This window comes from Henningerozyma blattae, chromosome 3, assembly GCF_000315915.1.
Source record: "Henningerozyma blattae CBS 6284 chromosome 3, complete genome".
Classification (NCBI taxonomy): domain Eukaryota; kingdom Fungi; phylum Ascomycota; class Saccharomycetes; order Saccharomycetales; family Saccharomycetaceae; genus Henningerozyma; species Henningerozyma blattae.
The window spans coordinates 1,557,868-1,577,306 of record NC_020187.1 but is presented as its reverse complement, the minus strand read 5'-3'; the positions used below and the strand labels follow the sequence as shown (position 1 = coordinate 1,577,306).

Below are 19,439 nucleotides of genomic sequence, written 5' to 3'. Positions count from 1 at the left end.
TATCCATACATTTATATTTATGTAATTTATGAAACTATGTAAAACTCTAATTGTAATATTATTTTTTCGTTAATATCATTATGAAAAAGACACTAACAACATTAATTCTATATATATTTTAGCACTAAAAAAATCTAAAAATTGCCCTATTGGTTGTCTATACTACTACTGGATCCAATCAACGGACACATCAATGGAGGACTACTTCTATCATGGTTCGTTATAATTTCATTATTGATACATTGTTCTTTGGTTTCAGCAAGACTCACTTGTAATGATGAAGAAGTTGGTAAGGAGTTAATAATTGGAACTATATCAATTTCATTTTGAGGCGGTTCTTGTATTTCAGGAAATAATGACGTACAATTTTCAATACCATCTGAGCTAATAATTAGATTGTTATGCAATAGAGCTCTGTTATAGTTGTATTCATATATATCTTGTTTTGGCGAAAATGATGTAAATGAATTTGAAATTGACTGATTGCTAAGATTGTAAATTAAGGTTTTACCTTCCAAATTGACCGTAGTATCTTCAATCTTTTGTCTTTTGGATGAAGGTGGTGAAATATCTTCTATTATATACAATTCATTATCACCAAATTTTTGTTCAGTTTCTATTACATAACTCTTTGGGACAACACTAGACTTGCTGCTTGGCTTTTCTATAGTAGTAACAATCATTTTATCTTTGTATTTTTTAAGAATTTCTTCTTTTAATTGTTTTGCAGTCTCTAAATTACATTCTGTAACACCAGTATTGCAAATACCAAATTTCTCCTTCACAATACAATTTACATAGTACAATTTTGTAAAGTTATTCATTGTAACTATACGTTTACTTCTTTCAATTTCTGTTGGATTGGACATCAAATTATTTTAAAACGTTTGTATTTTTTTTTCAATTGTGCTAGGTGACAGGCAAATCCTCTAATTCTTCTTAATAAATTAATTGCAGATCCTCTGTAGAAATACGAACATATTAAGAAATAATTCTATTATTAATAAAAAACTTCAATTTTATTGAAACTATTTGAGAAATAGTTCAAGCTGAAAATCTTGCCAATAAATCCTAACGCTGGGGTTCCTTCTTAGTTTGCTAATCCAGTTCTAGATCCGGTATGTTACCGCCGTGCTTTATTGGCCCCACTTTTTAACTTTTACGGAGTTTTCTTGAAAAATAATGATCAGCTTTTCAGTGACGTCTCATCAAAGTAAGGGTAATAATAATTAATATAAAGAGAATTCTGATAAAAAAAATAACTACCGTTCTTTTGTATGTGATTTTTAGATTTTTGTAGTCTATATAAAAGGTTTATGAGATTAAGTAATTATTCCAAACAATATAACAGATAAACTATAATGAGAATTGATAAAAAAGTATTTTCAGAGGCTAATAGAGTAGCTACTCAACCTTATTTTAATTATTTAAAATGGAGTCCTACATCAACTGCTATGTTACCTTCAAATATTAGGACATTTTATAACCCAGTCTGGAATAATTTGGAAGAAGAAAATAGCATCAGTTCCAATTCAATGGTGAAAGAGGAGCAGCTTAAAGAAGATATACCAGATGGGGAAAAAGCCTTCACTTTTGACACCGAGACAATGGCAATGCTAATGTCTTCATTTATTTAAATATCGCATTCCTTTAAATCCAAATCAATGGTTACTTTTTAGAGTAAAGTTTTCATATATTTTTTTAAACCTTTAAATAATTTATCACAATAAAAATATGCTCTTAAAATTTCAAAAATTCGTTATTAATGTGTTTATATATATAAGAGATAATATAAAAGTTAAATAATTATTGTATTCAGGCTTTTGCTTGATTTTGTTATTATCTTGTTAAACTGTAATGGTAGACATTTTTGGACCAAATGGCTCATAATGAACAGTATCGGATTTGTGATTCAATAGGCTGAAATAGTTGATCATGGCTTTCATGAATTCTAATGAGCCACACAAATAAACATCTGCATGAGATGGAACATTTGTCTTCAAGAACTCTGAATCAATGGGCTTATCGTTCTTGGTATGAACGTAAAAAGTTTGAACACTGGAACACTTCTTCAATAATTCATTGACAGTTTTCTTGAATGCCTGGGCATCCTCATCATAGGATGTTTGAATCCAACAAATTGGTCTATTTGGATTGACCTTTACTTGAGTCTCCAACATAGACAATATTGGCGTTACACCAACACCACCGGATAATAAGACTAATGGAATTTCATTTTGCTTTAATAACTTTTCATCTAATTCGAAATCACCTGCTGGCGCACTTAACTTTATGGAATCGCCAATTTTTAAATCCTTATGAATATATTCAGAAACCAAACCTGCTGGATGAGTACCATCATTTTCTAATTTAACAGCAAATTTAATACCATCTGCGGTCGAGATGGAACAGATTGAATAATGACGCAATGCATCATGCTGATTGTCTTGTCTTATTGGATGAGTATTAACAGTGATATATTGGCCTGCAACAATTGTTAATTTGGACAAATCAACGTTAGATTGAGGTTCTGGAATGACAGTAACTTCTAAAATATTAGTTCCAACAGATTCTAAATTGGTGACTTTGAATTCTTTCCAGCCTGGCCAAGCTTGCTCTCTATACATTTCAGCCTCAATGGTAATAAATACATTAGCAATTTCTCCATAAGCTTCTTTCCAAGCATTCATGATTTCTGGGGTAGCAGCATCGCCAAGCACTTCCTTAATAGCTATTAATAAATATTTACCAACAATTTGATATTGGTCTGGTTTAATCTGTAAAGCACGATGCTTTTGACCAATTTGTCTAACATATGGTAATAATGGAGATAAATCATCGATGTTCTTCGCAGCAGCTAGAACAGTGGTGGCCAAAGCAGTTGGTTGAGCACCTTTCTTTTGGTTTGTTCTATTGAAAACATCCAACAGTTCAGAGTTCTCGCCTAGCATATGCTTATAAAAAGTAGTAGTAATTTCAACACCTTTAGCTTCTAAGGCAGGAACTGTAGCTTTGACAATGGTCCGTGTTTCTTCTGAAAGCATGCTGATATTATTTAAGGAGATTAGAGATTGCTTTGTGTGTGGTTTAGAGTCTGGAGATATTATTCAACTTAAGTAAGATGAATTGCTCTTGATACACTATTAAACAGACTAAATAGAATGATAAAAGGAGCTAGCATATCCAGGAAGTAGGCCAAATAACCACACAATTATATATGATTATGTTTCTTCGCAAACCATACGATTCCCCGATACATATTCTCGTAGTATGGTATGAAAGATGAATTGCCAAATCACCTAGTACATCACGTTAGGCACAGTTATTCCGTATACAGCGTTCCTCTCCCTACGAATAAGCACTAATTCCATTGTTTCTAGAGCCTAGTTGCTCTTTTGCCTTCTAAGATCTAGGATTTCTTTTGATCTCTTTAAGTTCTAGTGCCCCGTATAGAAGGAATATTCTCGGCCTTAATGGAAAATATACGGACCGTTTTACTGTAAATATCTCGCTATTTGGAAATTTTAAATTGATTTATGTACTAATATTACTAATACATATTCAGGTTACCATATTAGTTTTATGTTTACTTAGATGGGATCGTGTCAGGTTTCTATCGGTGGATCTTTAGATTATTGAGAGTGAGGATTGGGTAATCTTGATAGTCTATCTCAATAGGAAAATATAAATATCTAAAATGCCATTAAACGAAATTAGGAATGTTGCGTGGAGCAAGGTGGGGTGTATTAGACGATTGTACAATAGCCGATATAATACTGGAGCTTGGACTGAACCAGGGCCCATGCCTGAGCGAGACATTTTAGCGGAAAAAAGGTACTGTGGATGAGTATGTCCATGCATTGTTGTTTACGATAATTAGATTCTAAGAAAGTATTTCGGTTGTCTATATTGTTGGCAGTCGGCTAAAACAGTAATAAACATCCGGGCTTGTAATGGAGATAACTCATTTTTTTTCGGTACTATCAAATAATAAGCCAGGAATATTATTTGGAAACACTGTTACAAGGTTTTGAATGCAGTAGACGCACCAGTCCCAATCAACTATGAGTGCTGGTATATTCTCTGCTACAATTTGCTGTTTAATTTTCCTAAATAGCTTATGCTCCTTTGGGCAGATATAAACTAGATCAGGCTTAGAGGTTTTTCTTTTTTTAACATACGTTCCAGATTCTTTTAATTGTAATTTGGCGTCTGATTCGTTTGGTAATGCATCTTTAATCGACATCTTCATTGATATAGATTTTATTTTTTCTATACCATGTGCTTTCAAAACAGACGAGATCATATCGGAAAAGCCAGACTTATTACTAACTAGATTGATTTTGATTATTTTTAATCTTTCGAATACTTTTGTCCTTAAAGTGGTCCTCTGTAACAACTCATCATCTATTTCGGATAAGCGGTATTTTTCTAGATTTAATATATAATTAACCTGTTTCCCTTGCGATATAACGTTTAATATATCTTTAATAAATTCAGGGTTTATAGCATGTTTCAAGGGATGAAAACTTAAACTGGTTAAAAATTTGGCAGTTCTTACAAACTTGGGTGAGATAATAGTATCTAATGATTTAGTCTTAGTGCTTTGATAAATTCTAATACCCAGCAATCTCAATAAGCATAACTCAAGATCTGTGTAGTTTTCTTCGTAGCCTGTACATATAGCATTGATATTATAAGGATATCTTTTTAATGGAATATTTGTATGAGTGACACTACAAAGAACAGCTCTGTCTTCTTCAGTTAAAATTTTAGAAAGTATTTCTTTAGCTTGAGTTTCTAGTTCTTTTTCTTTTTTCATTTTTTCTAATTCAGTCGGTAAGAAACTTCTTATTCTCTTACTCTTGGAATTTTTCTCAAATTCATTTAAAGATTCGATATCAGTATGCAGTCGTTTCTCAGCCTTGGCTCTTGCTGATCTTCGTGGTAAAAATAATGCAATACTATTTGTATTTGTATAGGGAGAAGTTGTATTTAAGCTGGAATCAGCTAAAATATCCTGTGACTGTTGTATGTTTAATAGATTAGTGGTAGTCTGTGTATCGTTTGAGTTGTTAATAGCTTTACCGTTATTCACCATGGAAAATGATGCACTGCGAGCTAAGGAGACATTACTAGTAATAATCTCATCATTTTTAGAATTCGTCTCTTTATTGTAGAAACTTTTTTTCTGAACAGATTCTTGTGGTTGCGTTAATTTACCATATTCGTCTGAAGATGATATCACTGGAATCAAAGTTTCCGTAGATTTACTGCTTGCTGAAGGTTGTAATACTGAACTTGGTTCAGATAATTGATGATCCAAGTTTGTTATATTATGCTGATTGCTTTGTTGATTTTCAGAGTCATTTCGTGTCTTCATACCAAGCTCAGTATCTGTTTTTGCATCCGCTTTTGTTGTAGCATCAGCTTCTGCCTTATCATCTCTTTCTCTTTTAGTTGTATCATCGTTGGTATGTAGCAACTGGATTTGTGATTCATCTTTAATATCAGCAGTATCGACTTTGAGAGGTAATTTTTTGGTTGATAATCTAGCTAATTCAGTTTGACTAGAATAAAGATGTGGCTTTTCTGAAATGTTTAGATGATCTAATGATAATACTGCCTTTTTTATCGTGCCAGAATTTTCTTGATTTTCATTATTTGTGTTTTCTATTGACTGTAGCTTTAGCTCTTCCTTTATTACCCTAGATAAATCATTCGATGAAGTAATATTACTAGGTATCTCAGATTCTGGTATAGGGTCGTTGTTATCTTCATAATGAATTTCTAAGTCAGTTTGTTCCTCATCATCAGTTGAAAATTCATATATAGAGTCAGATAAATTAAGTACATCAGAATTATTTAGTTTTGAGTCAAAATTGTATCTAATTGAATCATCCATTATTGGATCGAGCTTATTTTCTACAACAAACTCTGATTCATCTGAAGGTAGAGCAGAATTTTTAAATCGATCCTCAGTATTGAAAAAGTCTTCGAGATTTTTTTGATCAGAAAATGATAAATATCGAATTTGCTTTTTATTTAAATCTGATGGAGTAGTTAATTCAAATTCTGATGTTGGATAATTTCGGTAATACTTTTCTAGCCATAAATGAGAATGAACTGTACAATTTGGATTAATATCTTTCAAAGCATTAAACTTGTTGCCCCATTGTAGTGGTGTTATTAAATAGTCGTTTAATTTAGAAAAGTTTAGTGTTGTGTTACCATTAACTAGATGAATTATTTTTTTAATGTAAAATCTTTGGATCCCAAAATAATTGCTTAAAGAAAAATTAAGTTTTTTACTAGATTGTAGTAATTGTTCATAATTAAAAGGTTGATCCCAGAGTGAAGAAGAAGGTTCAAAAATATAGCCCATCAAATACATATTAAATATCCAAAACACATTAGCTTTTTTATGATCGATATTCCTTAGTTGACCTTGGTTTATATCTTTATTATTAAACGCTAAAATAATAACGGTAGTATTATTTGAATAAATTCCCCCCCCATCTATGCTTCTAAGTATCGATCCTCCACATGATTCAAGATACAGAGATAAAAATTCAACTAACTTTAATCCTATTTTCTCTTTGGCTGGAATAAAAAATGAATAAGAGCGTAAGTTTAACTTTGCTGATTTTTGCTTCTTCTTATGCGCTAAATCGCGAAATAATTTATCCCATTGTGAGTCTGTTCTATCTATAAGATCACTTATAATATCTGTCTGATTTACATCATAATTCTTACTACCTCTTATCTTTTCATCAATGAAGATTCTTAATAACCATATTGGATGTAGGCACTGAACTTTATCTAATTTTTTTGTCTGATGAGAATACTGTATCAATGCATTAATAGCAGGATCTGTTGGGTTTGAGACTATAATATGAGTTGTGGCTTCTGTGATAATATTTGTGACATTTCCCCCCAAAGTTGTTACTAACTGTGAATAGAATTCGTAATCATAATAGTGCTTTTTACGCTTTGAATATGGTGTGGTTCCCGGCAGTTCTCTTGATATAAATATATTAAAATTCTTTAAAATCAATCTGGAGTCAGGAGAATATTTATTTGGCCTAATTACTTTTCTCTTTTTTATTGAATCATAAAGCCAAAACGGAGTTACTACCGGAATGATCAATTGGAAGGCAACTATATTATAGAATTGGAAATCAGTTGAGTTTGATATAATGAAATGGACATAATCTGATTTCAAAATATTGCATACCTTGTTCGCATTGCGATTATCTGAAGTCTCCAGAGATAAATTTATATTGTGAACCGAGTTTGCAGAATGTGACTTTAATAGTGAAGAAATCTCCGAATATTGATGGGCTAGTTCATCTGTAAAAACTAGCAAGAAGTTGAGGTGAGAAAATAGTTCCGAATCATTCATAGAATCTTCACAACAAAATGTGCTGGTAGGTTAGTATATCTTTTAATATTTACCTTAAAAATAAGAGCAAAAATCATCGAAAATATTTTCTTTTATTGAATCCGTGACGCGTAATTAAAGATAGAATAAATAGATCTTTTGAAAGATTTGTATAAAATATCCAAAGGAATAAAATAAAAGTTTTGAATAAAAATATATGAAGTTTACTTTTTTTTTAATTTATTTTTGCATTTTTCTAATTTAACAATAAATATGAAGTTGTACGAATGTTTCGCAAGTGAATTATCCTATAGTGATATTTTTCAAGATTTAGTTCTATCTGGGGACAGAATGGTTATAAGTAAGACTCTATAATGATATAATATGCTAATAATACCTTTTGTAGATTTATTGGAATTTTCAATCTAGCCGCCCAAAAAAATTATATAGAAAATAAAGTGAGCGATAACAAAAAATGACTTGCATTTTAAGAAAAAAAATGGGAGCTTAAACAAATAATTCAAAAAGATAATAGTTTAAAAGATGGATATCAAGTCTGAACTTATAATAACAGAACCTCGGCAAAACATATACGTGTTTAATATAGATAATTCCAAATTATTACAAGATATAGATTCTCTACAATCAGATCAAGAAAAACAAGAAAATGATGTTAAAGCTAATATATCAGAATTAGTATTTGAAGTTTTGACGGGATTATTAATTAACATAGAAAGCAGATTAGAAATGAAATATGGTAGACTGCCAGATACTGATAATTTTGTTATTAATTTGAATCTTCAAGAATTGCGGTTTAGCTATAGTGTTTGGGATCAATTTATATCGTTAGTAACTTCTGAATTACAATTTAAGCATCACGTGTACATCACTAAGCATGATAACGTTATGGATAGGCAAATTTATTTAAATACCAGTTCTATCTTCAGAAATTTCAGAAGTCATTTTAACGATAATGATAAGGATGGGTCTTTTATTGAACAGGAGGAAGAAACTGTAGATTATGAAGTTCCGTTAAAGATGATTTTAATGGACTTTATGCAAACTATGCAACTCTCAGATGAGGAGTTGAGTGAATTATTAATCCGGTACCATAGTCTCGAGGAGCTCTTCAATTTTGTATCAGAATTCAAAGATGATAGGCCTAGTGGTTCATAATTATATTACTGCAATAAGGTGCTTTTTAAAATATTTACAAACTTTAAACTTTAAATTTTGATTCAGTGCGACAACTATCCCACGTGTTAGCCAATTTATTGTTGTGTAATTAAATCTGATATTTAACTCGGATCAAAATTTCAACATCAACTTCTTGGCATTTTTTCCAGTCTGAAAAACAAAAAATAATTATAGACAGGTATGCATTAAGAAATAATATTACGTTCTACTGATATAATTTCAAAGATATTATATATAACAATATTGTGTTCTTTTTCTTCTTAAGATGAAACTTTTACTACTTGAAAACAAGAAAATTCCTAGACATTATTAAAAGTACATTCCCGAAATTTTGTAATTTCCATCCATTGTTCTTCCGCTCTATATTAATTAGTTGAGTTTAATTTGCATCGTTTCACCACTTCAGGAAGGAAAGCATCTTTGATCGGATAGACAAAACGGGGTCTCCTATTTTTAAGTATTTTCCTAGTACAAAATAAGGGTTCATAAATAAATTTAATTAGAATTGAAATTGTTGGATGAAATATATTAGAAATATCGAAAACGTTCAAACTAAATTATTTTTATTGCATTTTTATTTTTGATATAGGTGGATAAAAATATATCAAAAATACATTAAACTTTGGGTAAGTAGTGGAATAGAGCTTGAAGATGAAATTTGGAAAGCATTTGGAAGCTAGGCAGTTGGAATTTTTAGAACACAATGGTCATTTTATGGATTATAAGGCTTTGAAAAAAGTCATTAAACAATTAGCATTCCCAATCAATGATGAACCAAGTCTATCAAATAATGGATTTGAAACTGATAACAATATAACCACTATCAGCAATGACGTGTTATTAGATTCGGATAATGACATGGATCAATCAATAATTCATAAAAGACTACAAGAAAATAAAGCAACTTTCTTCTTTAAACTAGAACGTGAGTTAGAAAAAGTTAATTCTTACTATTTGGAAAAAGAAATTGAAATGCATGTTAAATTTGATATTCTAAATTCAAAATACAATAAATTTATAGAAAAACAAAAGAACACAACCACAGGCGCATTGGCCTATAAGAATCTATATAGTGGTTTAAGAAAGTTACAACATGATCTAAGTGATTTAGAACAATATGTGGAATTAAATAGGACAGGGTTCTCGAAGGTCTTGAAAAAATGGGATAAAAGATCGTGCTCACATCAAAAGGAATTTTATTTGGCGACAGTTGTATTAGTCCAGCCAGTTTTCACTCACACTGATATTTCAGAATTAACAGATACTGCTCTAAATATGATCTCTGAGTTGGAGAAGGAGAAGTATTTCAAAATGGATAGTAATAATAGCTTTTTGAACACAAAAGATACCAAACAAAAGCTGGATAGATCTTTAATTAGTTCTTCTATACATAAATCAACTATTTTATTAACGAATGGTGTTAATTCCTTTGATTCATCTTCTGTAATTGAAGTAGGATTTGATGATAAGGCAGTAACATCGATGTCAGATAGTTTGGATAGTGATATCGAACTAGAGACCTCCAATTGGTACGCTGAGTTGCTTAATATATCGAAGTTGTCGGATCATGAGAAGCGTCTTCAAATGCTGCATAATTTTACCACTAATAAAATTGAAAAATATTTTAACAGTTTTCAAGCTTTAGGAAATGCAATCGAAAAGACCGTTATATTAAAAGATATAGTAACGAAAATTTTTATTTTACTGATTGATACTAAGATGGATGATGAAGCTTTAAAAATATTCTATGAAAATTGCAACTCCTACATTAACTTGACATATTATGAGGAAAGCAAAGTATTCTCAAGCAGGAATATTATTCATGAGGCTGCCAGATGCACAACACAATCTAGAGCATTTATTCTGGAAGAATTATTATCAAATACTACTATACCGAAAGATACAGTTGAGCAAATGCTCAATAAAAAAGATTTCAATTTTAGATGTCCGATTCACTATACCTCAGAGCTTGGAAAATCAGCATTTACTAATCTTATATTGAATGCTGGCCCTAATTGTTCAATTGATATATTAGATTCTAGTTCTAAGACTCCTTTAATATTGGCAATTGAAAACGGCCATAATGATATCGTGCGAGCACTACTTCATGATGGGAAATCTAATCCTTTCCCGCGCTGTAATAATGTGGCTATACAACAATTTATTCCATTAAACGTTGCTTGCTACAACAATAACTATGATGCGGCCGCTATGTTGTTAGAACCGAGTCACGTTGATTTATCTTCATTATTTGACGCCCATGGTTTAGCTCCGCTACACATTGTTTCAAAAATTGGTGGTGATCCAAAATTAATCGACTTATTAATTAAAAGAGGTGCCGATCCAAATGGCATTGACAAATTTTCAAAATGGACACCATTATTTTATGCAGTTCAACAAGATCATGCAGATACTGTAACTGAGCTGTTGAAGCATGGGGCAAAGACAGAAATTGTCGACGAAGAAAACTTAAATCCACTTTTTTACGCGTTATGGGAAGGTTACGTTGAAGTTCTAAACTGTTTACCAAAATCCATTGAAAGCACGAGGCCTCGACCTGATAGGGAATTTTCTATTGATTCAGTAGATTCTTTAAATTCTTTTGATATCTCCAATCCAATTGATGAACTTGTAGACATTCCTGATTTTACATTACCACCTCCAATTATACCCTTAAGAAAGTACGGTCATAATTTTTTGGAGAAAAAAATCATAGTAAAAGTTGGATTACGTTCAGATCAAAGTTCAATTAAATTATTTAATAACATAGAATCAATCTTTTTAGCACCAGGCCGTATTACTATTACATCTAATATTGCTGGTATATTTCCAAGAAATGTCGTATTACCATTGAAAGAGAGGGATGAAGAAGAAATATTATTTCACGTTCCATCATTACATAATTTCTCCGTTGATTTTGAAATATTTTCAAAATTTGGTACTAAGTTAATTGGGAAAACAACAGTTATTCCATCATTATTTCAATCTCAGATGGTAAATGGATGGAGCACCTTGTCTTCTCCAATATATGATACAAATTTACTTAATATTGGTGTTTTAACTTTTGATTATAATGTTATCTTACCATTTAACGGTACACCATTGGGAATAACAGAGTATGACACATACTGGAAGGCAACAGTAGGTGATTCAAATTTACCAGCCAAGATTGGAAATGTTTCTAACAGCATTATTAGTAATAACAATAATAGCAATAATAATAGCAACAATGGGGGTAATAATAATAATAGTAATATGGGGATATTGACTTCCTCATCATTGGGAGGTAAATATGTTACATTGAGAGTTTTTGCATTAAACGATAGCACTATAGTTTGTTCACCAAAATTTTTCATCGAGAATGAAGAGACCAAATTTTTGTTAAATGATTTGACAAAAATTCAATTACAGCAATTAATGAATTCTGAAATCGATATTTTACCTTCATTTGAAGATGCATATGAGATAGAAACTTTCTTACAAGATCGTGTCGTAAATTTTTCAGAATTTATTGCTAAAGTACCACCTAATATTCAATTAGAAATTCAAGTTTGCTTTCCAACAAATCTCGAAATGGAACTAATACCGATTAAGATGAATCCTAAAATAGATTGTAATTCGTTTATTGATCAAATATTGAGTATTGTATTTGATCATGAGAGAATCATACGTAAAAAAGGATTGCCAACAAGGCCAATATTATTTAGTTCTTGTAATTTGCAAGCATGCTCAATATTAAATTGGAAACAGCCTAACTTTCCTGTTTTGTTTAACTTGAAATCTATTAAATCAGATAAAAATAACATCTTCTATAGAGACTCCCCACATAACTTAAAAGATTTATCTATGGATTCCCAAGATGTTAAAGTGGTAGACAATAGATCAAGTTGCATTCGAGATATTATTCGATTTGCCACAGATAATAATTTATTAGGTGTTATATTGCCCTCGGAGTTATTACAATTATCCCAAGCATTAATCAATGCCATTACATCACACGGGCTGCTAGTAGTTGGTAGTATTGAAAATGATGAAGATTTACATAAATTCAATCTAGACATCAATGGCGTTAGTATGAACAGTTCGCTAGTATTTCTAAGCGGTATGGATATCTGAGCTATACTGTCCTTCTTTACTTATGGTTTTAATTTTCATGTATGTATTCATATACATTAAATATATAGAATAGAATATATAATTATAATTGAGATTTTACAAACAAGAGCAGATACTTGATGTGTCTAGTTAGAAACTACTTTTTTCAAAGATTTTTTCTTCACGCTTTTTATTTTGGGTGATTTTATTCCTTTTTTGTATTCTACCTGTTCTTTGCTTGCAAGTTCCTCCTTCGTATTATCAAGCCCATTTAAATTCTTCTTCTCATAAACCTTTTTCTGTTCTTTGGTTAAATGCTTTTCATTTTCTTTTTTGTGCCCTTTCATAGATATTCTGTCATTTTTCTTACTAGGGAATATTTTGAATAATTTGAAGGGGGAATGAGAGTGTTTAAAAGCAAAATTAAACTCAGATATAGGAACTTTATAATTTACAAAATCTACCCATGATATCTTTCTATTAATACCGGTATTTTTAGCTAACTCTTCATTTTGATGAAGCTCTATCATCTCTCGTTGATAGAGGTTGGTTACTTTCGCAAAAGTTTCCTCAAGACAAGTTGAGATATTAGCTATTTTTACATTCTCACTTAGCACTTTTATGTGATAATAACCATCTAAGTAATTTGAACTAATTTTCTCTTCGTTTTCTAATATCGATTTTCTCTTTGAATATTCTTCGAAAAACTTTCTTTTTATAGCAGCTCGAAGCTTTCCTCGGCTCACAGCGTTTTCGCACATTGGTGTTTTTACAGTTAGTGAAGGAATAGTCTTTTGTAGCATACCTAGGAAGTGACTTTGAGGATAATAATTGGCAATTAGTACAGTGTCTCGATAAGTCAAAGACTTCGGGTGAAAGAGTCTATGCCGAGCTTGAACCTCAAGGCCTATCTGTGGAATACCTTTCAACTCTTGGAACCTCTTGGCAATGGGTATTTTAGCTCTGACTACAATTAGATAGAGTCTGTCATACATTCGTTTCGTTCACTTTACTTGTTGTTGAACTTGAATTTCCTGCATTGGCTTACCGACTAGTATCATCATCTTTTAATCTTCTGGTTATTGGATCTATAGAAAGATCTATGGATCCTGAAATTTATGTGAGAAACGGACTAAGGTTCGTAAAGCCGTATTATTCTACGAGACAAAGCCATGTAAAAGGCCGCTGGTTAGGCCGGGCGCTACCAACAGTGTTAGAGAATGAATTTAAAATGTCTTTCAAGAAGGGTGTAAAACAGATCACTTGTGGTGATATTAAATTAATGAGATCACCTCCAGGGTCTTCTTCTAGGGTGTTAAGTGTTGAAGAGACTTTGAACGAAAAAATCACCCCTGCCGATATTTTAATCTCTAGGAGCCATAAACATGAACCACCAGTTCCTCAATGGCCGTCTTGTGGAGACCTTGTTGAAAATATCCTAGGGGTCCCTATTGTTTTCAAATCTTCTAACCTTCTAGTGATAGATAAACCTTCTGGGTTACCAGTTCATCCTACTGGCCAATATTTCTATAATACTCTTACAAAAGTGCTGGAGCTTGGTGACTTTCCCTCATTACGTCCTGCATTTAGATTAGATAAACCGACTTCAGGATTACTTGTGCTTGCTAGGGATACTGAAACCGCAGGCACTATTCAAAAGAAAATTAAAGAACATTCTGTAACAAAATTATATTTTGCAAGAGTCAAAGGTAAATTCCAAGATATACCGCTGTCGCATTCATCATCCATTTTTACAATAGAGTTAAAGCGAACCTTTGATGGGGCTTTCTCTATACCAAGAGATGCGACTACTGAATTTTCACTCTGGAAATATAGCCCAAAGTTAGACGAATCAATTATCTTGTGTAAACCAATTACCGGTAGAACTCATCAAATTAGAATACATCTTGCAAGGCTAGGGTTTCCGATAATTAATGATCCATTTTTCAATATTAATTGTACTAGATTCCCAAAAAGAACTCAATTTATTATTGACAATGAAGATTGGAGACTCAATGAAAATTTAAAACTAAATTTTAATGAATTTATGATTGAGCAAGATTCGCAATTAGATATGAGATTGAATAGCAAGAAGTGTCCAGAATGTGATGCAGAATTATGGCACGATCCCGATATGAAAGAAATGAAATTATATTTGCACGCTTGGAAGTATGAAGGTTTAACAGATTTTCCTATTGAAACTAAATTACCTTCGTGGGTTGAAGAGCTTGCCATTTAGAAATCATCACCTGGTTTTACTATTCTTTGGATACAATTATTCGGTGAAATTTATAGATACAAGTTAATTATAATAATTATATTTGTATGTAAACGTATATAAACTTTATGTATATAATTTTGTAAAAAATTGTACGATTAGTTGTACAAGGAATTCCAAAAAAAAATAGAATAAAACATCAAAATAATAATATAGAAAATAACAATGAAAAATATAGAATAAAATCCAATTAGAAAGAAGAGATCATAAATCATAAATCATTTCCAACCAACGTAACCTTTCCCGACAACTCTGAATACTTTTAGTTTACCACCGCGCATGCTGTTTAGCTTATAACTTTCTTGTACAATTTTACCATTTTGTTCTTCAACTACGCGGAATTTGCCCTTGTTAAAATCATACTCAGTGACAATGGCAACGTATGGTTGGCTACCGTCACCAATTGACACGATATCATTCTTAGCAAGTTTTTTGTGTACTTCAAATTTACCCTTTCTTACCACTAAGATATCACCACTCCTGATTTTCTTTAAAGATTCTTCATCAGGTGTAGCATCGCTTCCAGCTTTGTAACTAAATAATGGAACCCCAAAAGTTCTGTTAGCAATTGGAGCTATCATATTACCGTCTATTTGAGAGTAAATAGTACCAACAATAGTTGCTTCAGTTGATGGCTGGCCTATCATTTCACGAGTCTTCTCAGTAATTAGTTTACCATATTTTTCAGAGTACTTAATTAAAGCATCTGGCTTAAAACTATTTTGAATATATGATTGAGATGTTCTTAATGTGCCTGAAGGATCCTTAGTATTAAATGTTATCATGAGATGTAATTGTGAATAATCTTCAAACAAGAAATAATAATCTCGCATGACAGCTTTTTCATTTAATCTTTTATTAATTACATGATCATCAATCTCAAGTAAATGTTTGAATTTAGAAATTTGAGAATCTGGTGGTGGCTGTTTATTTAGCCACCAAGTAGCATTTGGATCAACTTCAATGTGAGCTTGGTGAGTTAGATCTACACCATCCTTTGTAGTTGATGCCCTCCTTAATTCTAAAGAAGGATGCGGAATAGGATGTGAAGCTGGAACTTGTGCTGCAGATGGTACAACGGGGAACGGAGGTGCTGGGGCATTTCCTGGAACAGGTACTGCTGGAACTGATGGAGGTGTAGGTAAGGCTCTTGGAGTTGGTGAGGACGCAGACTTTGGAGGAGCTGCAGAAGGTACTTTTGGAGGTTGTGTTGGAGCTGGTAGAGATGGTAGCACACCCGGAACTGGAGGAACTGCATTACCTGGTATTGGAGCACCAGCAGGAGGAGGCGGAGGTGCACCCTTACGGGAGTGGCGTGAGTGCGGTGGTGGAGGTGGTGCGCCACTTCTTGGTGCATGTCCGCCAGGTGGTGGACCATGACCTGGTAACGGTGGAGCATTTAATCCTGAAGGAGCTGGAGTTGAAACAGTAGGTACTGGTGGCATATTTGGGGCCTTACGTGTAGGGGATGCCATTTGAGGAATTGGTGGTGGTTGATCTGTTGATGTATTTGATAATGTAGTCCTAATATTTAATGATCCATCCTGTGAAGCTGTGGACTCATTACTTCTGATATCTGATAATGGGGCAGCTGTTGGAACTGGGGGAACAGGGATTGAAGGCATATGTGTTTGTGGATGATGAGGGTGGTGTTCATGAGATTTAAGAGGTGAAGTTTCTTCCGAAAGATCATCACTATTAAATGGATTACTACCAGTAGAAGCCAATTGATGATAGGCATGATGATCAACAGGACTAGCAGAGGATCTTGGATCTAATGATATCTTATGATGATCCGGAGATACCTGGGGAGGAAGTTGTGGTTCCCTAGATGATGTAGAAGGAATTTCTGAAGCACTTGGGATTGGTGGTATTGAAGATACAGAAGGAGGTAATGGTGGTGCAGAAGTGGCTGAAGGAATTGCAGGCATAGTTTGGCGGTTTTGTAAAGTTGGAACTGGGGGAGCACGACTCGAAATTGGTGATAATCCTTCTGTATCAGCAACAGTTTTACGAGCTTTCAATTCTGGTACATTCGAAGCTGGTTTGGGAGCCGACTCTTTGGGACCCTCTGGAATTGATGGGATAGCTGGAATATGAGGTGCTTCAGTAGGAACTGGAGGAGGAGCTTGTGGTTCTTCTCTTTTCTCATTGGATTGAACATTATCATTTTCTATGGGATTTTCAAGAGGGTTTGCTGCCGATGGAACTTCAGGAATTTGTGGAGCTTCTCTTGATACCTGTTTTTTAACATTTGGTTCAGATACTAGAAGTTTTTCCGAATCTATTGGAGTTTGAGCGGCATTCGAATTTTGCTCCTCCATAGAGTTAGAAATAGGGGCGTTAGGTTGGATCTGTAAATCTTCTTGAGGTTGTTCTAAATCAACATTTGTAGAAGATGGTGGGGCTTCAGTTTCCGTAGGAATTGTCTGTGCCCCTGTATCTCTTGCTGGGTCTGCAGAGGGTTCTTCTTTATGGTGATGATGGTGATGATGCTTCTTCTTCTTCTTTTTCTTTGATGGTTCAGAGACTGGAGCAGCCATACCAAATGGATTAAATCCGACTGCGCCACCAGCGCCACCAAACCTACCAGCACTAGACATTTTAGCAATTCTGGCAATAAGAGCAGCACGTTTTGCCTCCTCTTCATCTTCTTCATCTTCTTCTTCTTCTTCATCGTCACCGCTACTACTGTAACTTCCTTCAGAGCTAGAGTCATCATCTTTTTGAGTGGATGAAGCTGGCATTGGAGCACCCATCATTGGCAGTGTGCCAGCTGGTAAGCCTTGAGGAATTGTTGGGATATTAGCTGCTCTTTCAGCAGCAGCTAATAAATCATTAGAAGTAGATTTCTCCACAGGTTTCATTAAATCATCAGATGGTTCTAGAGAAATAGCGGTTGATCCCGCTCTTTCTTGTTGTAAATCAGTAGTTGGTACTTTTGGAATGCTTGGTGCAGATTGTACATTCTCTTGTTGTGTAACTTCCTTAATTTCTTCTAAATCATCTTCTGAATCCTCAGAAGATGGTTCATTGGCTTCAGCTAATCTTTGTTCTTGGCCTGCTTTAATTTCTGCATTTTTCTTGGCAGCTTCCGCTTCATCTTGAGCCTTTTGTTTTTCGGCCTGGATTCTTTGTTGTTCTTGTAATAAAGCAATTCTATCTTTCAAGCTTGTCTTTGGTAAATTTGCTTCATCTTGTTTCATGGTAGAATGTTTAACGTCCTTGGATTTCTTAGAATCACCTGAGAGATTGATAGCCTCTGGTATATTAATTTTTTTAGGTTCAACAGTAGAATTGTTACTTGATGTTCTTGTGTTGGAATCCATCAAATCTTGATTAAACATTGTTAATCTTTCCTTTAATTTTGATGGTTCAAAAGTCTTTTGCTCCATTTTTTGTTGAGTTACTGTAGGAGTACCTACTGGAATAGCTGGAGCAGATTGATGTGTAGTATGTGATTCAGAAGTAGCCGGCACTTGTGTAGAAGTTGGTTGAGTTATTGGAGTGGCGGCAGGAATCTGTGGAGAAGTGGTAGTTGAAATAGTTTCAGGAAATTTTGGTGGCTGTTCCTCCAATGGGGTTTCATGAGCATCTTCAAAATCGTCGTCGTCATCATCTTCTTTAGTTGAGATATTGGACTTAATAGGGGCTACTATGGAAGTAGTTAACGATTCTTTGATAGTTTGAGAAGTTTCATGGGTAATAGGGGTCGGCATATGGATAGGTTCCTGAACCATTGGAGCAGCAGAAGGAGTAGGAATAACAGTAGGTTCCTGAGCTACTGGAGCAGCAGTTTGAGCAGCAGTAATAGCAGGTTCTTGAACTATCGAAGCAGTAGCAATTGGTTCTTGAGCAATTGGAGCAGCTGGAGTTGAAGCAACAACATCAGGAATTGTAGTGGCTACAGGCTCTTGAACAGCTACAGGTGCAGCTGGTGTAGGAGCTAGTTTAGGCTCTACTGTGGTTGGAGCTGCAGCAACAAAACTCCTTGGAAAGATACCTACCCTCATAACTCCATCAGGACCTAAATATTCCCCAGAATACCATTCATCATCTTCAATGGCTGTGACAGTGATGGTTTGATCCTTATCGAAATTCAAATCATCTTCGTATTCAGAGGTATACGGGAAAGTAGCAACTACTTTGAACGGAGTCGACATGGATGTGCTTATACTAGTATCAATTGCACTGAAAATGCCAGTAGAGATGGAACGGATCAAAATATAGAGGTAAAAATGTTTATAAGGAAATACACCGTCTATATAAGTAGGGGTGTGCGGCTTGTGAGTGTTTTATACGCTTATGTTGTGTCCCTAAAAAGTTTCAAAACACAAACCGAATAGCAAATATCTGATAAACTCAAATAATCAATTGAATTAAGTTTAAAGTATCTTATTATATATAAGATCTAAGTTATAGAAGTCTTTTGAATGCCAATTACACTCCACTGAGACAGATTTGATGCCCAAATTGAAGTTTAAA

General features: G+C 33.5%; 9 protein-coding genes across 9 annotated transcripts; 4 read left to right on the top strand and 5 right to left on the bottom strand.

Annotated features, from left to right (window-relative positions):
• Window positions 1-146: 146 nt before the first annotated feature.
• Window positions 147-869, bottom strand: TBLA0C06520 (uncharacterized protein; the record flags this gene model as incomplete). The annotated part of the gene is made up of 1 exon (XM_004179916.1): window positions 147-869. The coding sequence occupies one exon, from the start codon at window positions 867-869 to the stop codon at window positions 147-149; it is 723 nt and encodes a 240-aa protein (XP_004179964.1).
• Window positions 870-1,361: 492 nt separating this feature from the next.
• On the top strand, window positions 1,362-1,637 carry SPG1 (Spg1p; the record flags this gene model as incomplete). Its single annotated transcript, XM_004179915.1, has 1 exon — window positions 1,362-1,637. One exon carries the CDS (start codon window positions 1,362-1,364, stop codon window positions 1,635-1,637), a length of 276 nt encoding a protein of 91 aa, XP_004179963.1.
• Window positions 1,638-1,847: 210 nt separating this feature from the next.
• TBLA0C06500 (uncharacterized protein) lies at window positions 1,848-3,044 on the bottom strand (the record flags this gene model as incomplete). Its single annotated transcript, XM_004179914.1, has 1 exon — window positions 1,848-3,044. The coding sequence occupies one exon, from the start codon at window positions 3,042-3,044 to the stop codon at window positions 1,848-1,850; it is 1,197 nt and encodes a 398-aa protein (XP_004179962.1).
• Window positions 3,045-3,964: 920 nt separating this feature from the next.
• Window positions 3,965-7,405, bottom strand: TBLA0C06490 (uncharacterized protein; the record flags this gene model as incomplete). The annotated part of the gene is made up of 1 exon (XM_004179913.1): window positions 3,965-7,405. One exon carries the CDS (start codon window positions 7,403-7,405, stop codon window positions 3,965-3,967), a length of 3,441 nt encoding a protein of 1,146 aa, XP_004179961.1.
• Window positions 7,406-7,927: 522 nt separating this feature from the next.
• On the top strand, window positions 7,928-8,560 carry SPO16 (Spo16p; the record flags this gene model as incomplete). Its single annotated transcript, XM_004179912.1, has 1 exon — window positions 7,928-8,560. The coding sequence occupies one exon, from the start codon at window positions 7,928-7,930 to the stop codon at window positions 8,558-8,560; it is 633 nt and encodes a 210-aa protein (XP_004179960.1).
• Window positions 8,561-9,232: 672 nt separating this feature from the next.
• Window positions 9,233-12,697, top strand: PHO81 (Pho81p; the record flags this gene model as incomplete). Its single annotated transcript, XM_004179911.1, has 1 exon — window positions 9,233-12,697. The coding sequence occupies one exon, from the start codon at window positions 9,233-9,235 to the stop codon at window positions 12,695-12,697; it is 3,465 nt and encodes a 1,154-aa protein (XP_004179959.1).
• A 125-nt stretch (window positions 12,698-12,822) lies between these two features.
• On the bottom strand, window positions 12,823-13,671 carry TBLA0C06460 (uncharacterized protein; the record flags this gene model as incomplete). The annotated part of the gene is made up of 1 exon (XM_004179910.1): window positions 12,823-13,671. The coding sequence occupies one exon, from the start codon at window positions 13,669-13,671 to the stop codon at window positions 12,823-12,825; it is 849 nt and encodes a 282-aa protein (XP_004179958.1).
• A 107-nt stretch (window positions 13,672-13,778) lies between these two features.
• PUS6 (pseudouridine synthase PUS6) lies at window positions 13,779-14,915 on the top strand (the record flags this gene model as incomplete). The annotated part of the gene is made up of 1 exon (XM_004179909.1): window positions 13,779-14,915. The coding sequence occupies one exon, from the start codon at window positions 13,779-13,781 to the stop codon at window positions 14,913-14,915; it is 1,137 nt and encodes a 378-aa protein (XP_004179957.1).
• Window positions 14,916-15,172: 257 nt separating this feature from the next.
• Window positions 15,173-19,117, bottom strand: TBLA0C06440 (uncharacterized protein; the record flags this gene model as incomplete). Its single annotated transcript, XM_004179908.1, has 1 exon — window positions 15,173-19,117. One exon carries the CDS (start codon window positions 19,115-19,117, stop codon window positions 15,173-15,175), a length of 3,945 nt encoding a protein of 1,314 aa, XP_004179956.1.
• Window positions 19,118-19,439: the final 322 nt, after the last annotated feature.